Genomic DNA, 16946 nt, shown 5'->3' with positions numbered 1-16946 from the left:
ATCTCCCTCGTCCTAGAATGAAAAGCCTCATCCTGAGAGCAGATGCGGCGGAGACGGAGGAATTGCGAGAAGGGGATGGCGTTTTTGCAAGAGACAGGGTGAGAAGAGGAATAGTCCAGATAGCTGTGAGAGTCAGTAGGCTTATAGTAGACATCAGTGGATAAGCTGTCTCCAGAGACAGAGACAGAAAGATCTAGAAAGGGGAGGGAGGTGTCGGAAATGGACCAGGTAAACTTGAGGGCAGGGTGAAAGTTGGAGGCAAAGTTAATAAAGTCAACGAGTTCTGCATGCGTGCAGGAAGCAGCGCCAATGCAGTCATCGATGTAGCGAAGGAAAAGTGGGGGACAGATACCAGAATAGGCACGGAACATAGATTGTTCCACAAACCCAACAAAAAGGCAGGCATAGCTAGGACCCATACGGGTGCCCATAGCTACACCTTTAGTTTGGAGGAAATGGGAGGAGCAAAAGGAGAAATTATTAAGAGTAAGGACTAATTCCGCTAGACGGAGCAGGGTGGTGGTAGAGGGGAACTGATTAGGTCTGGAATCCAAAAAGAAGCGTAGAGCTTTGAGACCTTCCTGATGGGGGATGGAAGTATATAAGGACTGGACATCCATGATGAAAATAAAGCGGTGGGGGCCAGGGAACTTAAAATCATCGAAAAGTTTAAGAGCGTGAGAAGTGTCACGAACATAGGTCGGAAGGGATTGAACAAGGGGGAATAAAACCGTGTCGAGGTATGCAGAAACGAGTTCGGTGGGGCAGGAGCAAGCTGAGACAATAGGTCGGCCAGGACAGGCAGGTTTGTGGATCTTGGGTAGGAGGTAGAAACGGGAAGTGCGGGGTGTGGGAACTATAAGGTTGGTAGCAGTGGATGGGAGATCCCCTGAGCGGATAAAGTCGTTGATAGTGTGGGAGACAATGGCCTGGTGCTCCTTAGTGGGGTCACGATTGAGGGGTAAATAAGAGGAGGTCCCATGATCCTCTCGTATCCCCTTTTGCCTATCACCTGTCCAGCTCTCGGCTCTATCCCTCCCCCTCCTGTCTTCTCCTATCATTTTGCATCTCCCCCTCCCCCTCCAGCTTTCAAATCCCTTACTCACTCTTCCTTCAGTTAGTCCTGACGAAGGGTCTCGGCCTGAAACGTCGACTGCGCCTCTTCCTATAGATGCTGCTTGGCCTGCTGCGTTCACCGGCAACTTTGATGTGTGTTGCATAGCAGTAAAGGTGTGATTTCAGAGCACTGCATTAAGTTGAAGCACTGAACTCAACTCTGCGCAGGGCAAAACACCCCACCCCATCCAAACACATCCTCCCCCCACCCCCCAGCGCGCACTGTCCACGGAGCACACCACAGTATGCTTCGACGTGCACATCAAAGCTCATCTTAAGATCTTTCTTTGGAGCTCTGCGTGCAGTTCTGGTCGCCCAGCAACAGAACGGATGTCGTTAAGCCGGAGAGGGTTGCAGGAGAGGGCAGTAGCCGCGCTGGGGCTCGTGGGGTGGGTGCGGGTGAGCGCTGGAGTTGTAGGGAGAGGCGGTATAGGCTGGGACTTGCCTTCCTAAGGGGTGACCTTACGGGGGTTTATAAAATCCTGAGGGGCACAGATAAGGTGAATGGTCACAGTGTCCAGAGTAAGGGAGTCCCGATCTAAAAGGCACAGGCTGAAGGTAAGAGCTTAGAGGACTTAAGTAGGATCTGAAGGACAAGATTTCCACACTGAAGTTGGTGGGTAGATGGACTGAGCTACCAGAAAAGGTGGTAGCTGCCTCCAACCTGATGGCATGAACATTGATTTCTCTAACTTCCAGTAATCCCCCCCCTTTCCCCTTCCCTTTTCCATTCTGGCTCCCCTCTTACCTCTCCTCCTCGCTGGCCTATCACCTCCCCCCTGGTGCCCCTCCTTCCCCTTCTCCTGTGTGGTGCACTCTCCTCTCCTATCACGTTCCTCCTTTAGCCTTCTCCCTTTTCCACCTATCACCTCCCAGCTTCTAACTTTATCCCACCTTCCCCCACCCATCTGGCCGCTCCCCCCCACCCACTTCGCACTCTAGACACCTTTTCTCCCCGCCCCCCCCCACTTCCCTTCCAGTCCTGATGAAGGGTCTCGGGCAGAAACGTCTTTCTGGGAACGCTGCCTGACCTGCTGAGTTCCTCCAGCATTTTGTGTGTGTTACACTGGATTTCCAGCACCTGCAGAATCTCTAGAGGCAGGGATAGTTATGGCACTTAAGAAGAAAACGTTTGAGTGGGTAGTAAAGGTTTAGGGGGATGTGGGTCGAGCTCAGATGGTTAATTTTGTCTGCGTGGTTGAATTGGGATAAAGGTAGCTTCCATCCTGCGTAACACTGCAAAGAATACTGGCTCTATCTATGCCTTTCCTGTTGTTTATTTAATATTTACTAATATTTGAGTAAATGTATCGTTTGATTAAACATTCTTTGCTTAAATAATTCATTACGGGTTATATGTCGAAGTACATGAATGGATATGCCATTACCTTAGGCGTAGGAGCACAATTAGGCCATTTGGCCCATCGAGTCTGCTCTGCCATTTCATCATGTCTGATCCAATTTCCTCTCAGCCCCAGTCTTCTACCTTCATGCCCTGGCTAATACAACATAGGAAACATGCTCTCCACATCCACTCTATCAAGTCCTTTCAACATCCAGTCAGTTTCACTGAGGTCACCCCTCGTTCTTCTGAATTCCAGTGAATACAGGTCCAGAGCCATCGAACGTTCCTCAAATGACAAACCTTTCAATCCCAGAACCATTTTTGTGAACCTCCTTTCAACCCTCTCCAGTGTCAGCACATCCTTTCTTACGCCATCCTGTCAGAAGTGCGCGCCTGACAGAAGTTTTAAAAAAACGTACTCTAGTTATCTCCGATTATTTCTTACGGTTAGTTTTATGTGTTGAAGTTACAAGATGTAACATTTCCTAATCCTGTAAACCTCTATCAGATCTCCCCTCACCTTCCGCCGCTGCAGGGAAAACAAGCCAAGATTGTCCAGCCTCTCGTTTATAGCTCGTGCCCTCTAAACCAGGCAGCAATTCTGGTAAACCTCTTCTGCACCCTCTCTGAAGCGTCAACACCCTTCCTGTTAACGGGGCAAGCAGAACTAAGAACATAAGAAACGGGAGCAGGAGTCGGCCATCTGGCCCGTCGAGCCTGCTCCACCATTCAATAAGATCACGGCTGATCTGACCATGGACTCATCTCCACCTACCTACGACCCTTAATTCCCCTACTGTGCAGCAATCTCTCCAACCTATTTACTGAGGTAGCCTCCACTGCTTCATTGGGCAGAGAATTGCACAGATTCACCACTCTCTGGGAAAAGCAGTTCCCCCTCATCTCCATCCTGAATCTGCTCCCCCGAATCTTGAGGCTGTGTCCCCTAGTTCTAGTCTCACCTACCAGTGGAAACAACTTTCCCGCCTCGCTTTCATAATTTTATGGTTTTTATATGTTTCTATGTTCTCCTCTCATCCTTCTGAATTCCAGCAAGTACAGTCCCAGGCGACTGAATCTCTCCTCGTCGTCTAACCCACCTAATCTCTGGGGTCAGCAATACTCCAGAACTGAATGCAATGCTCAGGACGCAGCCTAACTAGAGTTTTATAAAGCTGTGTTCTGTAACTTACCAACTCAAACTCAGTGCCTTGCCTAATAACGTTAGCACGTCACAAGCCTCCGTTACCTCAGGCCAATCAGAATCAGGTTGATTATCACTGACATAATGTACGTTGTGAAATTTATTTTATGGCAGCAGAAGAATGGTTATAAACTACAGAAAGAAGTGGATGTATTAAAAAATTAAATTAAGCAGCACAAAAGTAGTGAGGTAGTGTTTGCGGCTCCGTCGTCTGTTCAGACACGTCTGTTGGCGGAGGAGGGAAGAGACTGTGGAGTGTGCCCCTCCAGGCCGCTGGGACTGATAAGAGAGCATATCCTGGGTGATAGATAGTGATCGTGTATGGGAGATCGACCGATGGCAATTGAGCTGTGTAGGGACGGTAAAGCAGCGGACAGAGCCGGCGTCCTTGAGGTGCGCCAGTGTCGATTGTCAGCGAGGAGGGTCCGCACTGGCTGGTCTCCCGATGAGGAGGTCGTGGACCCTTCCGGGAGGAAAGCAGGGCACCCAGAGGACACCCAAGCAGTCACAGGGAGGGAACGTAGAAACTCCTCACAGACCGCGGCGGGAATTGAACCCCGGGCCGCCGGCACTGCAGAGTGTCGTGCTGACCGCACCGCCCAAAGTTTGCCTTGCGCTGGCTGCAGTAACTCCCTGCCCCAGGCAGTCTCCAGCAAGAGGATAGCAGGTGAGGGTGGAAAACTCCTCGCTCTTTGTCCAATCTCCTCTCCGATGTTTCTCACATTTCGTGAGGATAGATCCAAGTCTTTCATTGGCCCATTGTAAAAAAAAAGATCTGCAAAGTGGTTTAATTTGCTTCAAGGGTTCGGTCAGCCCTTGGATCTATCGTTATACAGGGGAAAACAGGCCCTTGGCCCACTAGGCCCATGGTCAGCCCTTGGATCTATCATTATACAGGGGAAAACAAACCATTTGGCCCACTGGCCCATGGTCAGCCCTTGGATCCATCGTTATACAGGGGAAAACAGGCCCTTGGCCCACTAGGCCTAGGTCAGCCCTTGGATCCATCATTATACAGGGGAAAACAGGCCCTTGGCCCACTAGGCCTAGGTCAGCCCTTGGATCCATCATTATACAGGGGAAAACAGGCCCTTGGCCCACTAGGCCTAGGTCAGTCCTTGGATCCGTCGTTATACAGGGGAAAACAGGCCCTTGGCCCACTAGGCCTAGGTCAGCCCTTAGATCCATCGTTATACAGGGGAAAACAGGCCCTTGGCCCACTAGGCCTAGGTCAGCCCTTGGATCCATCGTTATACAGGGGAAAACAGGCCATTCGGCCCACTGGCCCATGCCGACCGAGAATTCCATCCAAGCTGCTCCCATTCACCAGCGTTCAGCCCACTATCTCTCTAAACCGGTGGTCCTCGGACCCCTCCGTTAATGGTAAGAGTCCGCGGCATGGAAAGTAAGGCTTTGAGAACCCCCTGCTCTAAGCCTTCCCTATCCGAGTATCTATCCAACTGTCGTTCTAACGTTGTTAATGCTTAGCGCCTGTCTCAAGCACTTCTCAGGCCGTTCGTTCAATGTGTGTGCCACCCTCTGGAAAAATAAAGCTGCCCCTCAAGTTCCGATTAAAAATCTCTCCGCAGAAACCAGAAGTAAACTGTGAGTCTTCAGTGAGTAAATCTTTATATTGCTAATAATATGTCCTCCTGACCCTGTCACACTTGCAGTAGAGCTTTCTGTAAATTCGCTTGCACGATGCTGTCTGGTACCCACAAGTTTTTGATACCCCTAACCTGGGGAAGAGGTGACCTGCATTCAGCCCATCCGTGTCCTTGGTTCGCCCGGTTTAACAGCGCTTTCGGCCTACGGAATCCATGCCGACCGACAGCCATCTTTACTCCTTCATTCTCCCTCCGCACCACCCCTTCCGCCCCCACACAGATGAGGACAGAGAGGGACGGACACGGGTGGGGATTGAACCCGGGTTTCTGGAGCCACGAGGCAGCCGTCCCGCCCACCGAGCCGCCTCGTAACGTAGCTGCGGCAAAGCGAACGGCGGGTCGGGAGAGCGCGAGCGGGGTCGGGCGGGCAAGGGGCAAATCTGAGCGGCGGGAGGTCAGGGAGGCTTTGGGTGGAGGTGCCATGGCAAAACTCTCCCCTCCCCAGCCCGTTTAGACCCGACCAGTCAGAGGTGGGGCCGCCAGTTCACGGGTGGGCTGCTGTCTTGCCCCCGACCCCCACCAACCCTCCACTCAACGGCCTGCGGTGGTCTCTCCCCCCGTCCCCCTCGTAGGTGAGTTGAAGGAAGCGCAGAGGATCCTGCGCTCCTTCCAGATGGTGGTGCCGGGCCTGGCCATGGTCCTCCTCCGGCGGGTGAGCCTGGAGCGGCGTTGCGGCAACGCGGACGAGGCGGAGGCGCTGCTGCGCGAGGCCATCGAGCAGCATCAGGACACGCCGCTGGCCTCCTTCTTCGCCGTCAAGCTCTCACGGCAGCTCCTGAAGGTGCAGCGCAACCTGGCCAAGGCCAGGAAGGTGCTCCTCGAGGCCATCGACAGGGACAAGGTGAGGGGCAGGGGTCCAGTGTCCCGGGTGGTGGTCTTAGTTTTTCCATTCATTCTGTTGTATTTCACTCACTCACACGCACACATCTACACACACACATACACACACATCTACACACACACACACACACACATCTACACACACACACACACACACACACACACACACACACACATCTACACACACACATACACACACACACACATCTACATACACACACACACACACATCTACACACACACACACATACACACATACACACACACACATCTACACACACACACACACACACACATACACACACACACATCTACACACATACACACACACACATCTGCACACACACACACACACACACACACATCTACACATACACACACATCTACACACACACACATACACACACATCTACACACACACACACATACACATCTGCACACACACACACACACACACACACACACACACACATCTACACACACACACACATACACACACATCTACACACACACACATACACATCTACACACACACACACATACACATACACACACATCTACACACACACACACATACACATACACATCTACACACACACACACATACACATACACACACACATCTACACACACACACACATACACACACATCTACACACACACACACACACATCTACACACACACACACACACCGACAAACACACACACACACACACACACACACACACACACATACACACACACACACCGACAAACACACATACACACATCTACACACACACACACACACACACACACACACATACACACACACATCTACACACACACACACACATACACACAAACACACACATACACACACACACACACATACACACCTACACACACACACACCGACAAACACACATACACACACACATCTACACACACACACACACACACACATACACACACACACATCTACACACACACACACACACCGACAAACACACACACACACACACACACACATCTACACACACACACACACACATCTACACACACACATCTACACACACACACACACACATCTACACACACACATCTACACACACACACACACACATCTACACACACACATCTACACACACACACACACACACACACATCTACACACACACATACACACACACACACATCTACACACACACACATCCCCCCCGCCCTCCACCTTGGCCGTGCAGTTCTTGAACTGACTGGCACGACCCCAGTCACTACCTCACCATAGTGATTAAATGCAAGTTGCCTGACAGATTAAAGAAAAATAAGAAAGGAAAGACGGACTGAGGTAGCGTTAGAGATTTTCAGGTCAGTTTGAGAATCAGAATCAGGTTTATCATCACCAGCATGTGGCATGAAATTTGTTAACTTTGTGGCAATTCAATGCAATACATAATATAGAGGAAAAATAGACAAAATACAATATATAAATAAGTTACGATATACATATATCGAATAGATTAAAAATTGTGCAAAAATCAAATAATATATATTTTTTAAAAAGTGAGGTAGTGTCCATGGCTTCAATGTTTATTCAGGAATCGGATGGCAGAGGGGAAGAAGCTGTTCCTGAATCGCTGAGTGTGTGTCTTCAGGCTTCTGTATCTCCTCCCTGATGGTAACAGTGAGAAAAGGGCATGTCCTGGGTGCTGGAGGTCCATAATAATGGACACTGCCTTTCTGAGACACCACTCCCTGAAGATGTTCTGAGTACTTTGTAGGCTGGTACCCAAGATGGAGCTGACTAGATTTACAACCCTCTATAGAAGTTTTTTTTCTTTCTTTCTTTCTTCTCCAATATTTGTATTGATTTCTATATAGAAGAACACAGAGTCCAAGAGAATACATATTATAAAACAAAACTTAAAAATATAATAATACCAAATACAGTATATTGAATCACATTACCGAACTCCTTACTCTATATTCATATAGATTAGATTAATTGGTATATTAGAATATAAACAATTTTATTAAAAAATCTACACCCACTACCAAAGTCAAAGCTGTTTGGGGAAAAAAAAGAAAAAAAACTTATCAGATAATAAAATATGCTATTAACCAACTTCGTACTTTAACAAGAAGTCAAAGATTATGAAAATAATTTAAAAATGGCACCCACAAATTTTGAAAATCTTGGTTAGATTCAGAAATTGAACAACGAATCTTTTCTAAATTTAGGCGTGCCATAACATCCCGTGACCACTGAGCGTGATTAGACGGAACAGCATCCTTCCATTTAAACAAAAGCGCCCTCCTAGCCGTAAGAGAGATAAAAGCCAGAATTTGCAGATCAGATGTCTTCAAAATGATATCTTTCCTTCCAACAATACCAAATAGGGCAGTCAAAGGATTAGGCTTAAAATTTACTTTAAAGAGTACAGAAAAAGTTTGGAATGCTTCCTTCCAATATTTCCCAAGACTTGGGCATGTCCAAAACATATGAATAAGTGAAGCTTCTCCATTGTTACACCTATCACAGTAGGGAGATATATCCATATAAAAATGAGAAAACTTATCCTTGGTCATATAAGCCCTATGAACCACTTTAGATTGTAGGAGGGAATGACTAGCACATAACAATGAAGCATTAACCAATTTAAAATTCTCATTCCAAGTTTCTTCAGAAATTGAAGTCTGTAAATCTTGTTCCCAAAGATTTTTGATTTTGTCTAAAGAATCATTTCTCATTCCCAACAACATAACATGAATATTGGATATTGAACTATTATAGAATGGTTTCATATTAAGAATTTCATCTAATACGTTCTTATCAGGACTATTAGGAAATGTGTATAGTTGAGATCTCAGAAAATCTCTAACTTATAAGTACCGAAAAGAATGGGTTTTTGGTAAACTATATTTAGTTGACAATTGTTCGAATGAAGAAAGACTTTCTCCTACAAACAGATCCTGGAAACATGTAATACCCAATCCTTCCCATTGTTTAAAAACGACATCAGTCATAGAAGGCTTAAAAAAATAATTTTAAAAAATGGGAAGAGAAAAGGAGAATCTCAATAAACCAAAGTGTTTTTTAAATTGTTTCCAAATCCTCAAAGTATGTTTGACTACCACATTTTCGGTTATCTTACTTAAGGAAGAAGTTTTTGAGTGTATTTGTTGACATACCAAATCTCTTCAAACTCCTAATAAAGTGTAGCTACTGTCTTGCCTTCTTTGTAACTGCATCGATATGTTGGGACCAGGTTAGATCCTCAGACATCTTGACACCTGACGGTGGGGAAGAAGCCCTTGTTGAACCTTGACCTGTGGACCATCAGGCTCCTGTACCTCCTGGCTGACGGCAGCATCAATAAGAGGTGGAGGACCCTGGTGATGGACTTCACCTTCTTGAGACATTCCCTATCAGAGATGTCCGCGATGGTAGGAAGAGCTTGGGTCCTCTGCTCCTCGTGGCCTTTTGCGTTCCGGCCCGTTGGAGTTCCCATATCAGACCGAGGTACAACCAGTCAGAAACTCCTCCTCGTCTCCGTCCTCCAAGGACACCCCTCGATGAAAACGAGTAAACAGTTGGCGTTTCGGGCCCAGACGCTTCTTCGGACCGAGGTACAGATTGCTGTCCACCGTACATCTCGGTGCAGCTACAGAGAAGGCACAACAGCGGTTATGTTTCATCAGGAGTTTGAGGAGATTTGGTTGGTCAACTAAAACACTTGGAAACTTCTACAGGTGTACAGTGGGGAGCGTTCTGACTGGCTGTATCACCATCTGGTATGGGGGGGGGAGTGGAGCTACTGCACAGGATCGAAAGAAGCTACAGAAAGTTGTAAAATTAGTCAACCCCACCTTGAGCACCAGCCTCAGTGGTATCCAGGACATCTTCAAGGAGCGGCGTCTCAGAAAGGTGGCGTCCATCGTTAAAGTCCCCCATCACCCAGGACATGCCCCCTTCTCACTGTTACCATCAGGGAGGAGGTACAGAAGCCTGAAGGCACACACTCAGCGATTCAGGAACAGCTTCTTCCCCTCTGCCATCCGATTTCTGAATGGGCGTTTAACCCATGAACTTTACCTAACCTTTTAAAAATTATTTCTCTTTTTTGCACTTTTTTAATTTTAACTTCTTAAAAATCTTAAGAATCTCTCACACTCCCACTCTCCCTCACTGAACTGCTGCAGCTAAGTTAACAAATTTCACGACACATGCCGGTGATACTAAACCCCGATTCTGATCTGTAGAAGTTTCTCAGAGTCTCTGATGTCATGCCGAATCTTTGAAATTGGTGAAATGCTGGTCTGCTTTCTTCCCGGTGGTGCGTACGTGTCGGGCTCGAGACACCGTAGACCCCCCCCCCCGGCGCTGCTCCCTCTAATCTCGGAGCCCCTGTCCCCCGCAGGACAACGTGAAGCTCTACCTCAACCTGCTGGAACTGGAATTCAGCTGCGATGTCCGCGCCAACGAGACCAACATCCTGGGCTGCTTTGACCAGGTGCTCACCGGCTCCCTCCCGCTGGAAATCAAGATCGTCTTCTCCCAGCGGAGAGTGGAATTCCTGGAGGACTTCGGCTCCAGCGTGCGCAGGTGAGACTGGCCGTTGGCGCTTCCTTTGTAAAATTCTGGCATAGCGGAGGAGTTGTGTGTTGGGGGGTGGGGGAGGTAGGTGGAGCAGACTCAACGGGTCAGATATCCTAGTTCTTATGACGCAAAATGCTGGAGGAACTCAGCAGATCAGGCAGCGTCTATGGAGGGGAATGAATAGGTAATATTTTGGGCTGAGACCCTTCATTACGTCTCACAATCCAGGTGAGAGATCTCACCCAGAATCTTCAATTGCTCACTCCTCTCTGGAAAATTGCAAATGTGACTCCGCTATTTAAAAAGGTGGGAGGCAGCGGAAAGGAAACTATAGACCTGGTAGCCTGACATCAGTGGTTGAGAAGTTGTTGGAATCGATTGTGAGGGATGACATTGCAGAGTATCTGAAGGCACATGACAAGAAAGGAAAATCCTGCCTGACAAACCTACTGAAATTCTTTGAGGAAATTACGAGACAAAGGAGATGCAGTAGACGTGGTGTACTTGGATTTTCAGAAGGCCTCTGACAAGGTGCCGCACATGAGACTGCTTAACAAGATAAGATCCCATGGAGTTACAGGGGAGTTACTAGCATGGATGGAGCATTGGCTGATCGGCAGAAAACAGAGAGTGGGAATAAAGGGATCCTATTCTGGCTGGCTGCCGGTTACCAGTGGAGTTCCACAGGGGTCGGTGTTGGAACCGCTGCTTTTTACGCTGTATGTCAATGATTTGGACTACGGTATTAATGGATTTGTGGCTAAATTTGCCGATGATACAAAGATAGGTGGAAGAGCGGGTAGTGTTGAGGAAACAGAGAGCCTGCAGAGAGACTTAGATAGTTTAGGGGAATGGACAAAGAAGTGGCAAATGAAATACAGTGTTGCAATGTGTATGGTTATGCACTTTAGTGGAAGAAATAAATGGGCAGACTATTATTTAGATGGGGAAAGAATTCAAAATGCAGAGATGCAAAGGTGCTTGGGAGTCCTTGTGCAGGATACCCTAAAGGTTAACCTCCAGGTCGAGTTGGTGGTGAAGAAGGCGAATGCAATGTTGGCATTCATTTGTAGAGGTATAGAATATAAGAGCAGGGATGTGATGTTGAGGCTCTATAAGACACTTGTGAGACCACGCTTGGAGTATTGTGTGCAGTTTTGGGCTCCTTATTTTAGAAAGGATATACTGACATTGGAGAGGGTTCAGAGAAGATTCACAAGAATGATTCTATGAATGAAAGGGTTACTGTATGAGGAACGTCTGGCAGCTCTTTGGGCTGTATTCCCTGGAGTTCAGGAGAATGAGGGGGGATCTCATAGAAACATTCTGAATGTTAAAAGGCCTTGAACAGATTAGATATGACAAAGTTATTTCTCATGGTAGGGGAGTTTAGGACAAGAGGGCACGACTTCAGGATTGAAGGACGTCCATTTAGAACAGAGATGCGGAGAAATTACTTTAGTCAGAGGGGGGTAGAGCTGTGGAATTTGTTGCCACGAGCGGCTGTGAAGGCCAAGTCATTGGGTGTATTTAAAGCAGAGATAGGTTCTTGATTAACCAGGGCATCAAAGGGTATGGGGAGAAGGCAGGGGAGTGGGGATGACTGGAAGAATTGGATCAGCCTATGATTGAATAGCAGAGCAGACTCAATGGGCAGAATGGCCTATTTCTGCTCCTGTTTATTCTATAGAGGCTGCCTGGCCTGCTGAGTTGCCCCAACAATTTTGTGTGTGTGTGTGTTGCATTGAGTTGTGCTGTTCTGGGTTTCCAGCATCTGCGGATTGGCTTGTGCTTAAGATTGGCATTTTTCTCTCTGAAGGTGGGGGAGGTTTCTGAATGCCATTCCAGCATTTGCTTTTCTTCACCCCTCAGCACCCCCCCGAAAAAAAACAATATTGCACAGTATGAAAATAAAGAAATAGCTGGAATAACACACAGAAAATGCTGGAGGAACTTGCATGTCAGGATCTCCTTTTGATCTTTGTGTGTATATCTCCATCTGTATCTATATCTGTCTCTATCTCTTTCTAATTATCCCTGTCATGCGCACGCACGCACCTTACAGATGTATAAACTCCTTACAGACAGTGCTAGGATTGAACTACAAACCCCAAGACCGATCGAGACCTTCTCTCCCACGATGCCTCCATTTTCCTTTCATCCATGTGCCTGCCTTCATAACTCTGCCCCTTCCACTCCCCTGGCATGACGTTCTCTGCACCCTGGGCACTGGTGTGCCCGTACTCTGGATACTCTGCACCCTGCGTCTGTCGCAGTCTGTCCGAGATTGAGACGATCTGCGCAGACCTCTAAGGAAGTGGGGGCCCTGTTGTGGCTTCTCTGTGATGTCACTGAAGTGCTGGTCCTGGAACAGGGCCTCTGATACGATAACGCTGAGGAATTTAAAGTTACTGACCCTCTCCTCCTCCAGTCCCCTAATGAGAACTGGCTCGTGGACTTCCGGTTTCCTCCTCAGTGAGGGTGCCTGATGTTATCTTGTTTGTTTCTTCCTCACGCCCACCGTTGCAGCCTGCTCCAAGCCTACGACGAACACCAGAAGCTCCTCAAACAGAACGCTAGCAAGAAGCGGGCAGCGGAGAACGGGTGAGTACAGGGCACGGGGGTTCTCCTCCGCGCTGCCCCTTGCTCCGTCCGATTGCCGGCAGGGGGGTGGGAGCTCGGCTGCTTGTCCAGGCAGGAGGGAGGGAGGGTGGGTGGCGGCGAGAGCTCAGCGTATAGCTAACCCGCCCGGGAATACCCGCTGTCCGGCGGCTAACCCGTCCGGGAACGCCCGCTGAGCCATGGCTGACTGGCCTGGGAACGCCAGCCGTCCCGCGGCTAACCCACCCGGGAACTCCCGCTGTCCCGTGGCTGTTGGCGACCACCCAGGAAACTCTGAGCGAGGGTGGTGTGTCTGCCAGCACCCTGGGTAAATCGGTCACTGGTTGTCAGGGGAGCCAGGAAAATTTGGGCATCAGTACCTCATATTCAGACCCTCTTCCTCCAAACCTCTATGGGCTGAGGAGCAAAATATCAGAGGAAGTCCCCACTGCCCCGTATAGGGGTGAGTGACTGGACCACACCAATAACTTTACCCGCTAACTATTCATGAATCGCAGTTAGTTGTTAGATTCACTGCGTAATACCAAGTCGATCTCTTGGTTCACACAACTCTCTCAGCAGATTCACCATCTCCAAAGACCCGTAAGTCTGTTCAGACATTACCTGCTCCTGGAACGTCCTGGCAGGGGTTGAAACGATGAAAATAGCCTAGTACAGGCCCTTTGGCCCACCATGCTGTGCTAGCCTTTTAGTCTACTCCTAGAGCAATCTAACCCTTCCGTCCCACGTGCTCTTCTGAAGAGCGAGGTAGAGGGGTCGGGGTCGTTCCCTCTGGGGGTAGGGAGGCATCCTGCTGGCCACCGTGCGTTTGTTCTGACCACCTCTGTCGCCCCGACCTCACAGCACGGAGGAGCCGGATGAGAAGCGGGCGCGAGCGGAGGAGGGCACGCCGGCCATGGCCGCGGCTGCCACCAGCACCGCCGCCCTGACCAGCGGAGACGCCGTCAACAGCCAGGCGGCGTACAGCTACAGCGCGTGGTACCAGGTATGGCGGGGGCGCAGACCCGGGGGCTGTGTGCGCGCGTAACCTGGGGTCTCCAGTTCCCTCCCAAACGCCAACACACAGGTTAGCCAGCGAACCGAACCTGCCAAGATGGAAAGCATGTGCACTCGCGCGTAGGAAGAGAGAGAGAGCACCCTCTGCGCGTAGGAAGCAGGCTGTTCCCTTCATTTTCATTTTAAAATCTTTTTTATTAATTATTATTGAAGATCAACAAAAAAAAACATTAAGGGACTCAAGTCAACATGTCAATATGTACAATGAGGAATTAAATTACCAAATAACTGATTAACAAAGCTAAACAATATATCAATAATAATAAGAAGAAAAAATAAAGTGTTAAAACTTTTTTTTGGAAAAAAGAAAGAAGGGAAAAAACCCTACTAACTAAAAACAAAAAAAAAACCCTGCTAATAAAAAACCCCCCCAAAAAAACCCATTGGGAGCACAACCCTGGAGCTATATACCATACAAGCTTCCATAAAAGAAAAAACATCAATCTGCCAACTCGAATCTATTTAAACAAGAATCAGAAGGGGACCATCTTAATTAACTCAAATCAGATGATAGTAGCGGGCAAAAGAACCCCAAAAAGTCAAATCGAGGATCAAAAGTTCGACTTCTGGATTTTTTCCAAACTAAGACATAACATCACCTGAGAACCATTGTATCAAAGTGGGAGCAGAGGTATCTTTCCATTTCAATAAAATAGCCCTTCTGACCAATAATGCGACAAATGCAATTACATAGAAATACCATGAATATATTGAGGGATTATACCAAACAAAACTGTCAATTTATTAGGTTGTAAATTAATTTTTAAAGCTTTAGAAATTATAAAGAAAATAGATTTCCAAGACTGTTTCAATACAGAACACGACCAAAACATCTGTGTCAATGTAGCTGTCTCAGTCACACTGACTATCAACATTAGGAAATATTTTAGACCGTTTCTCCTTTGTCAAATAGTAACGATGTACAATTTTAAATTGAATTCAAGAGTGACTGGCACAAATCGAAGAAGAGTTAACCAACTTCAAAATTCGCAACCAATCCTCTGTTATCAAGGTCATGTTAGGCTCTCTTTCCCAATCTTACTTAATTGTACTGTTGTAATAGTAAATTATAAATTTTCCCAATAAAACCTTTCACTAAAGGATTCATTTTTAAAATAATGTCTAACAGGTCAGAATCCTGTATATATTGAAAATTACTTAAATATTCTTGTAAGAAATGTCTGACCTGAAGATATTGCAAGAAATGTGACTAGAGAGAGAGTATTTAGTTACTAATTTCTCAAAAGACATCAATCGGCCTCCTTGGAACAGATCCATGAAGAAATAGACTCCTTTATTCCTCCAAAGAAATAAGGTAGGATCACCTAGTGAAGGTTTAAATAAATAATTTCGATAAATTAAACTAAGAAGGTTAAATTTTTTGAGATTAAAAAAATCACAAAACTGGTCCCAAATTTGTAATGACTGCTTAATCATAGGATATAAATTTAGATTAGAAATTTTGGCTAGTTGTACAGGTAAAGAAGCTCCTAATAACGAAGTTAAGTAAAATTGTTTCACAGCTTTCAATTCCAAATCAACCCAAGGTGGTCATTCATTTTTATCAGTCCAATATAACCAAGAACACATAAAACGTACATTAGCAGCTGTTTCCCTTGCAGTTGGTCTGAAAGGGTGAGGGCAGAGAATTGGTGACGAGCTCCAACTTTGACCGTTTCTTTCCCCCCTTCCAGCCCTACGCATCGTACGGGTATCAGAGCCCATGGAACTACAATCAGTACTACCCGCACAGCTGAAGGAATGTGAACTGTACAGACGGAAACCAAGGGACTCGTTTCCTCCCCTCTCCTCTCCCAACCCCTTCACCGTTTCCGATCTTGTCCGTCGAACACCACCGCTCCGCTCCGATGAGCGCCGAGACGCGGCCAGATTGGACTGCCACCCGCCAGGTGTCTGGGCTGCCTCCGGTGGAATGAAATCCCGGGGCGGGGTGGGGGGGGGGCCGCGAAGAAATGTGAAATTCTGGGAGAGCCTGGGATGCCTTCGTGCCAGCCGTTGCCCTCTCTGTACCTGGGAGCGCCTTCCTTCTCCCTCTTACGTTCCAGCAAATCGAAACGCCCCGCCCCCAGTGGATTCCCAAGTTGGCGGTGCCGCGCTGTTTTTTTCTGGGACCGTTGTGGTCTGAGGGGCTGGCAAGGTTCGGTCTGCGAGAGCTTGGGGAACCCTGGGCGGCTGGAACTGAACTTACCCCCATCCTCCACTTGCGCCCGTTCCGGGATCGAGGGTTGGCATTGAGCTGAACCCTTTCCGGCCTCGACTGGGACGGCGCCCGAGACTCCCGGTTGCTCTTTGTGTGAGCCGGTTGCATCGGGCAGACGCATCAGCACAGGAATTTCCTACACCAGTGAAGCACAATTTGTCCCTGTTGTCCCCCCTGTAGAAGAGACATGGCCCCCACCGTCACCAGCACCACAGGCAAACGATATCTGTATTCCACACTGGCCCCTGCCCTCACGCAGGAGCCTCGGGGACCCTGTCTCGCCCGCACAGGAGCT

General features: G+C 47.9%; 1 protein-coding gene across 1 annotated transcript in view; it reads left to right on the top strand.

The window, feature by feature from the left end:
• LOC134339760 (pre-mRNA-processing factor 39-like) overlaps window positions 1-16261 on the top strand; it is an 81807-nt gene extending 65546 nt beyond the window's left edge. The window contains exons 10-14 of the mRNA XM_063036525.1: window positions 5905-6173; window positions 10574-10758; window positions 13282-13356; window positions 14218-14359; window positions 16125-16261. Coding sequence (XP_062892595.1) covers window positions 5905-6173; window positions 10574-10758; window positions 13282-13356; window positions 14218-14359; window positions 16125-16187 — 734 coding nt within the window. The 3' untranslated portion in view covers window positions 16188-16261. The remainder of the gene's footprint in view (window positions 1-5904; window positions 6174-10573; window positions 10759-13281; window positions 13357-14217; window positions 14360-16124) is intronic.
• The last annotated feature ends 685 nt before the right edge of the window (window positions 16262-16946 follow it).

The sequence above is a fragment of the Mobula hypostoma genome, chromosome 30 (assembly GCF_963921235.1).
Source record: "Mobula hypostoma chromosome 30, sMobHyp1.1, whole genome shotgun sequence".
In the NCBI taxonomy this organism is placed as follows: Eukaryota; Metazoa; Chordata; class Chondrichthyes; order Myliobatiformes; family Myliobatidae; genus Mobula; species Mobula hypostoma.
The sequence above is the reverse complement of the archived record's forward strand: the minus strand, read 5'-3'. Positions and strand labels throughout refer to the sequence as shown.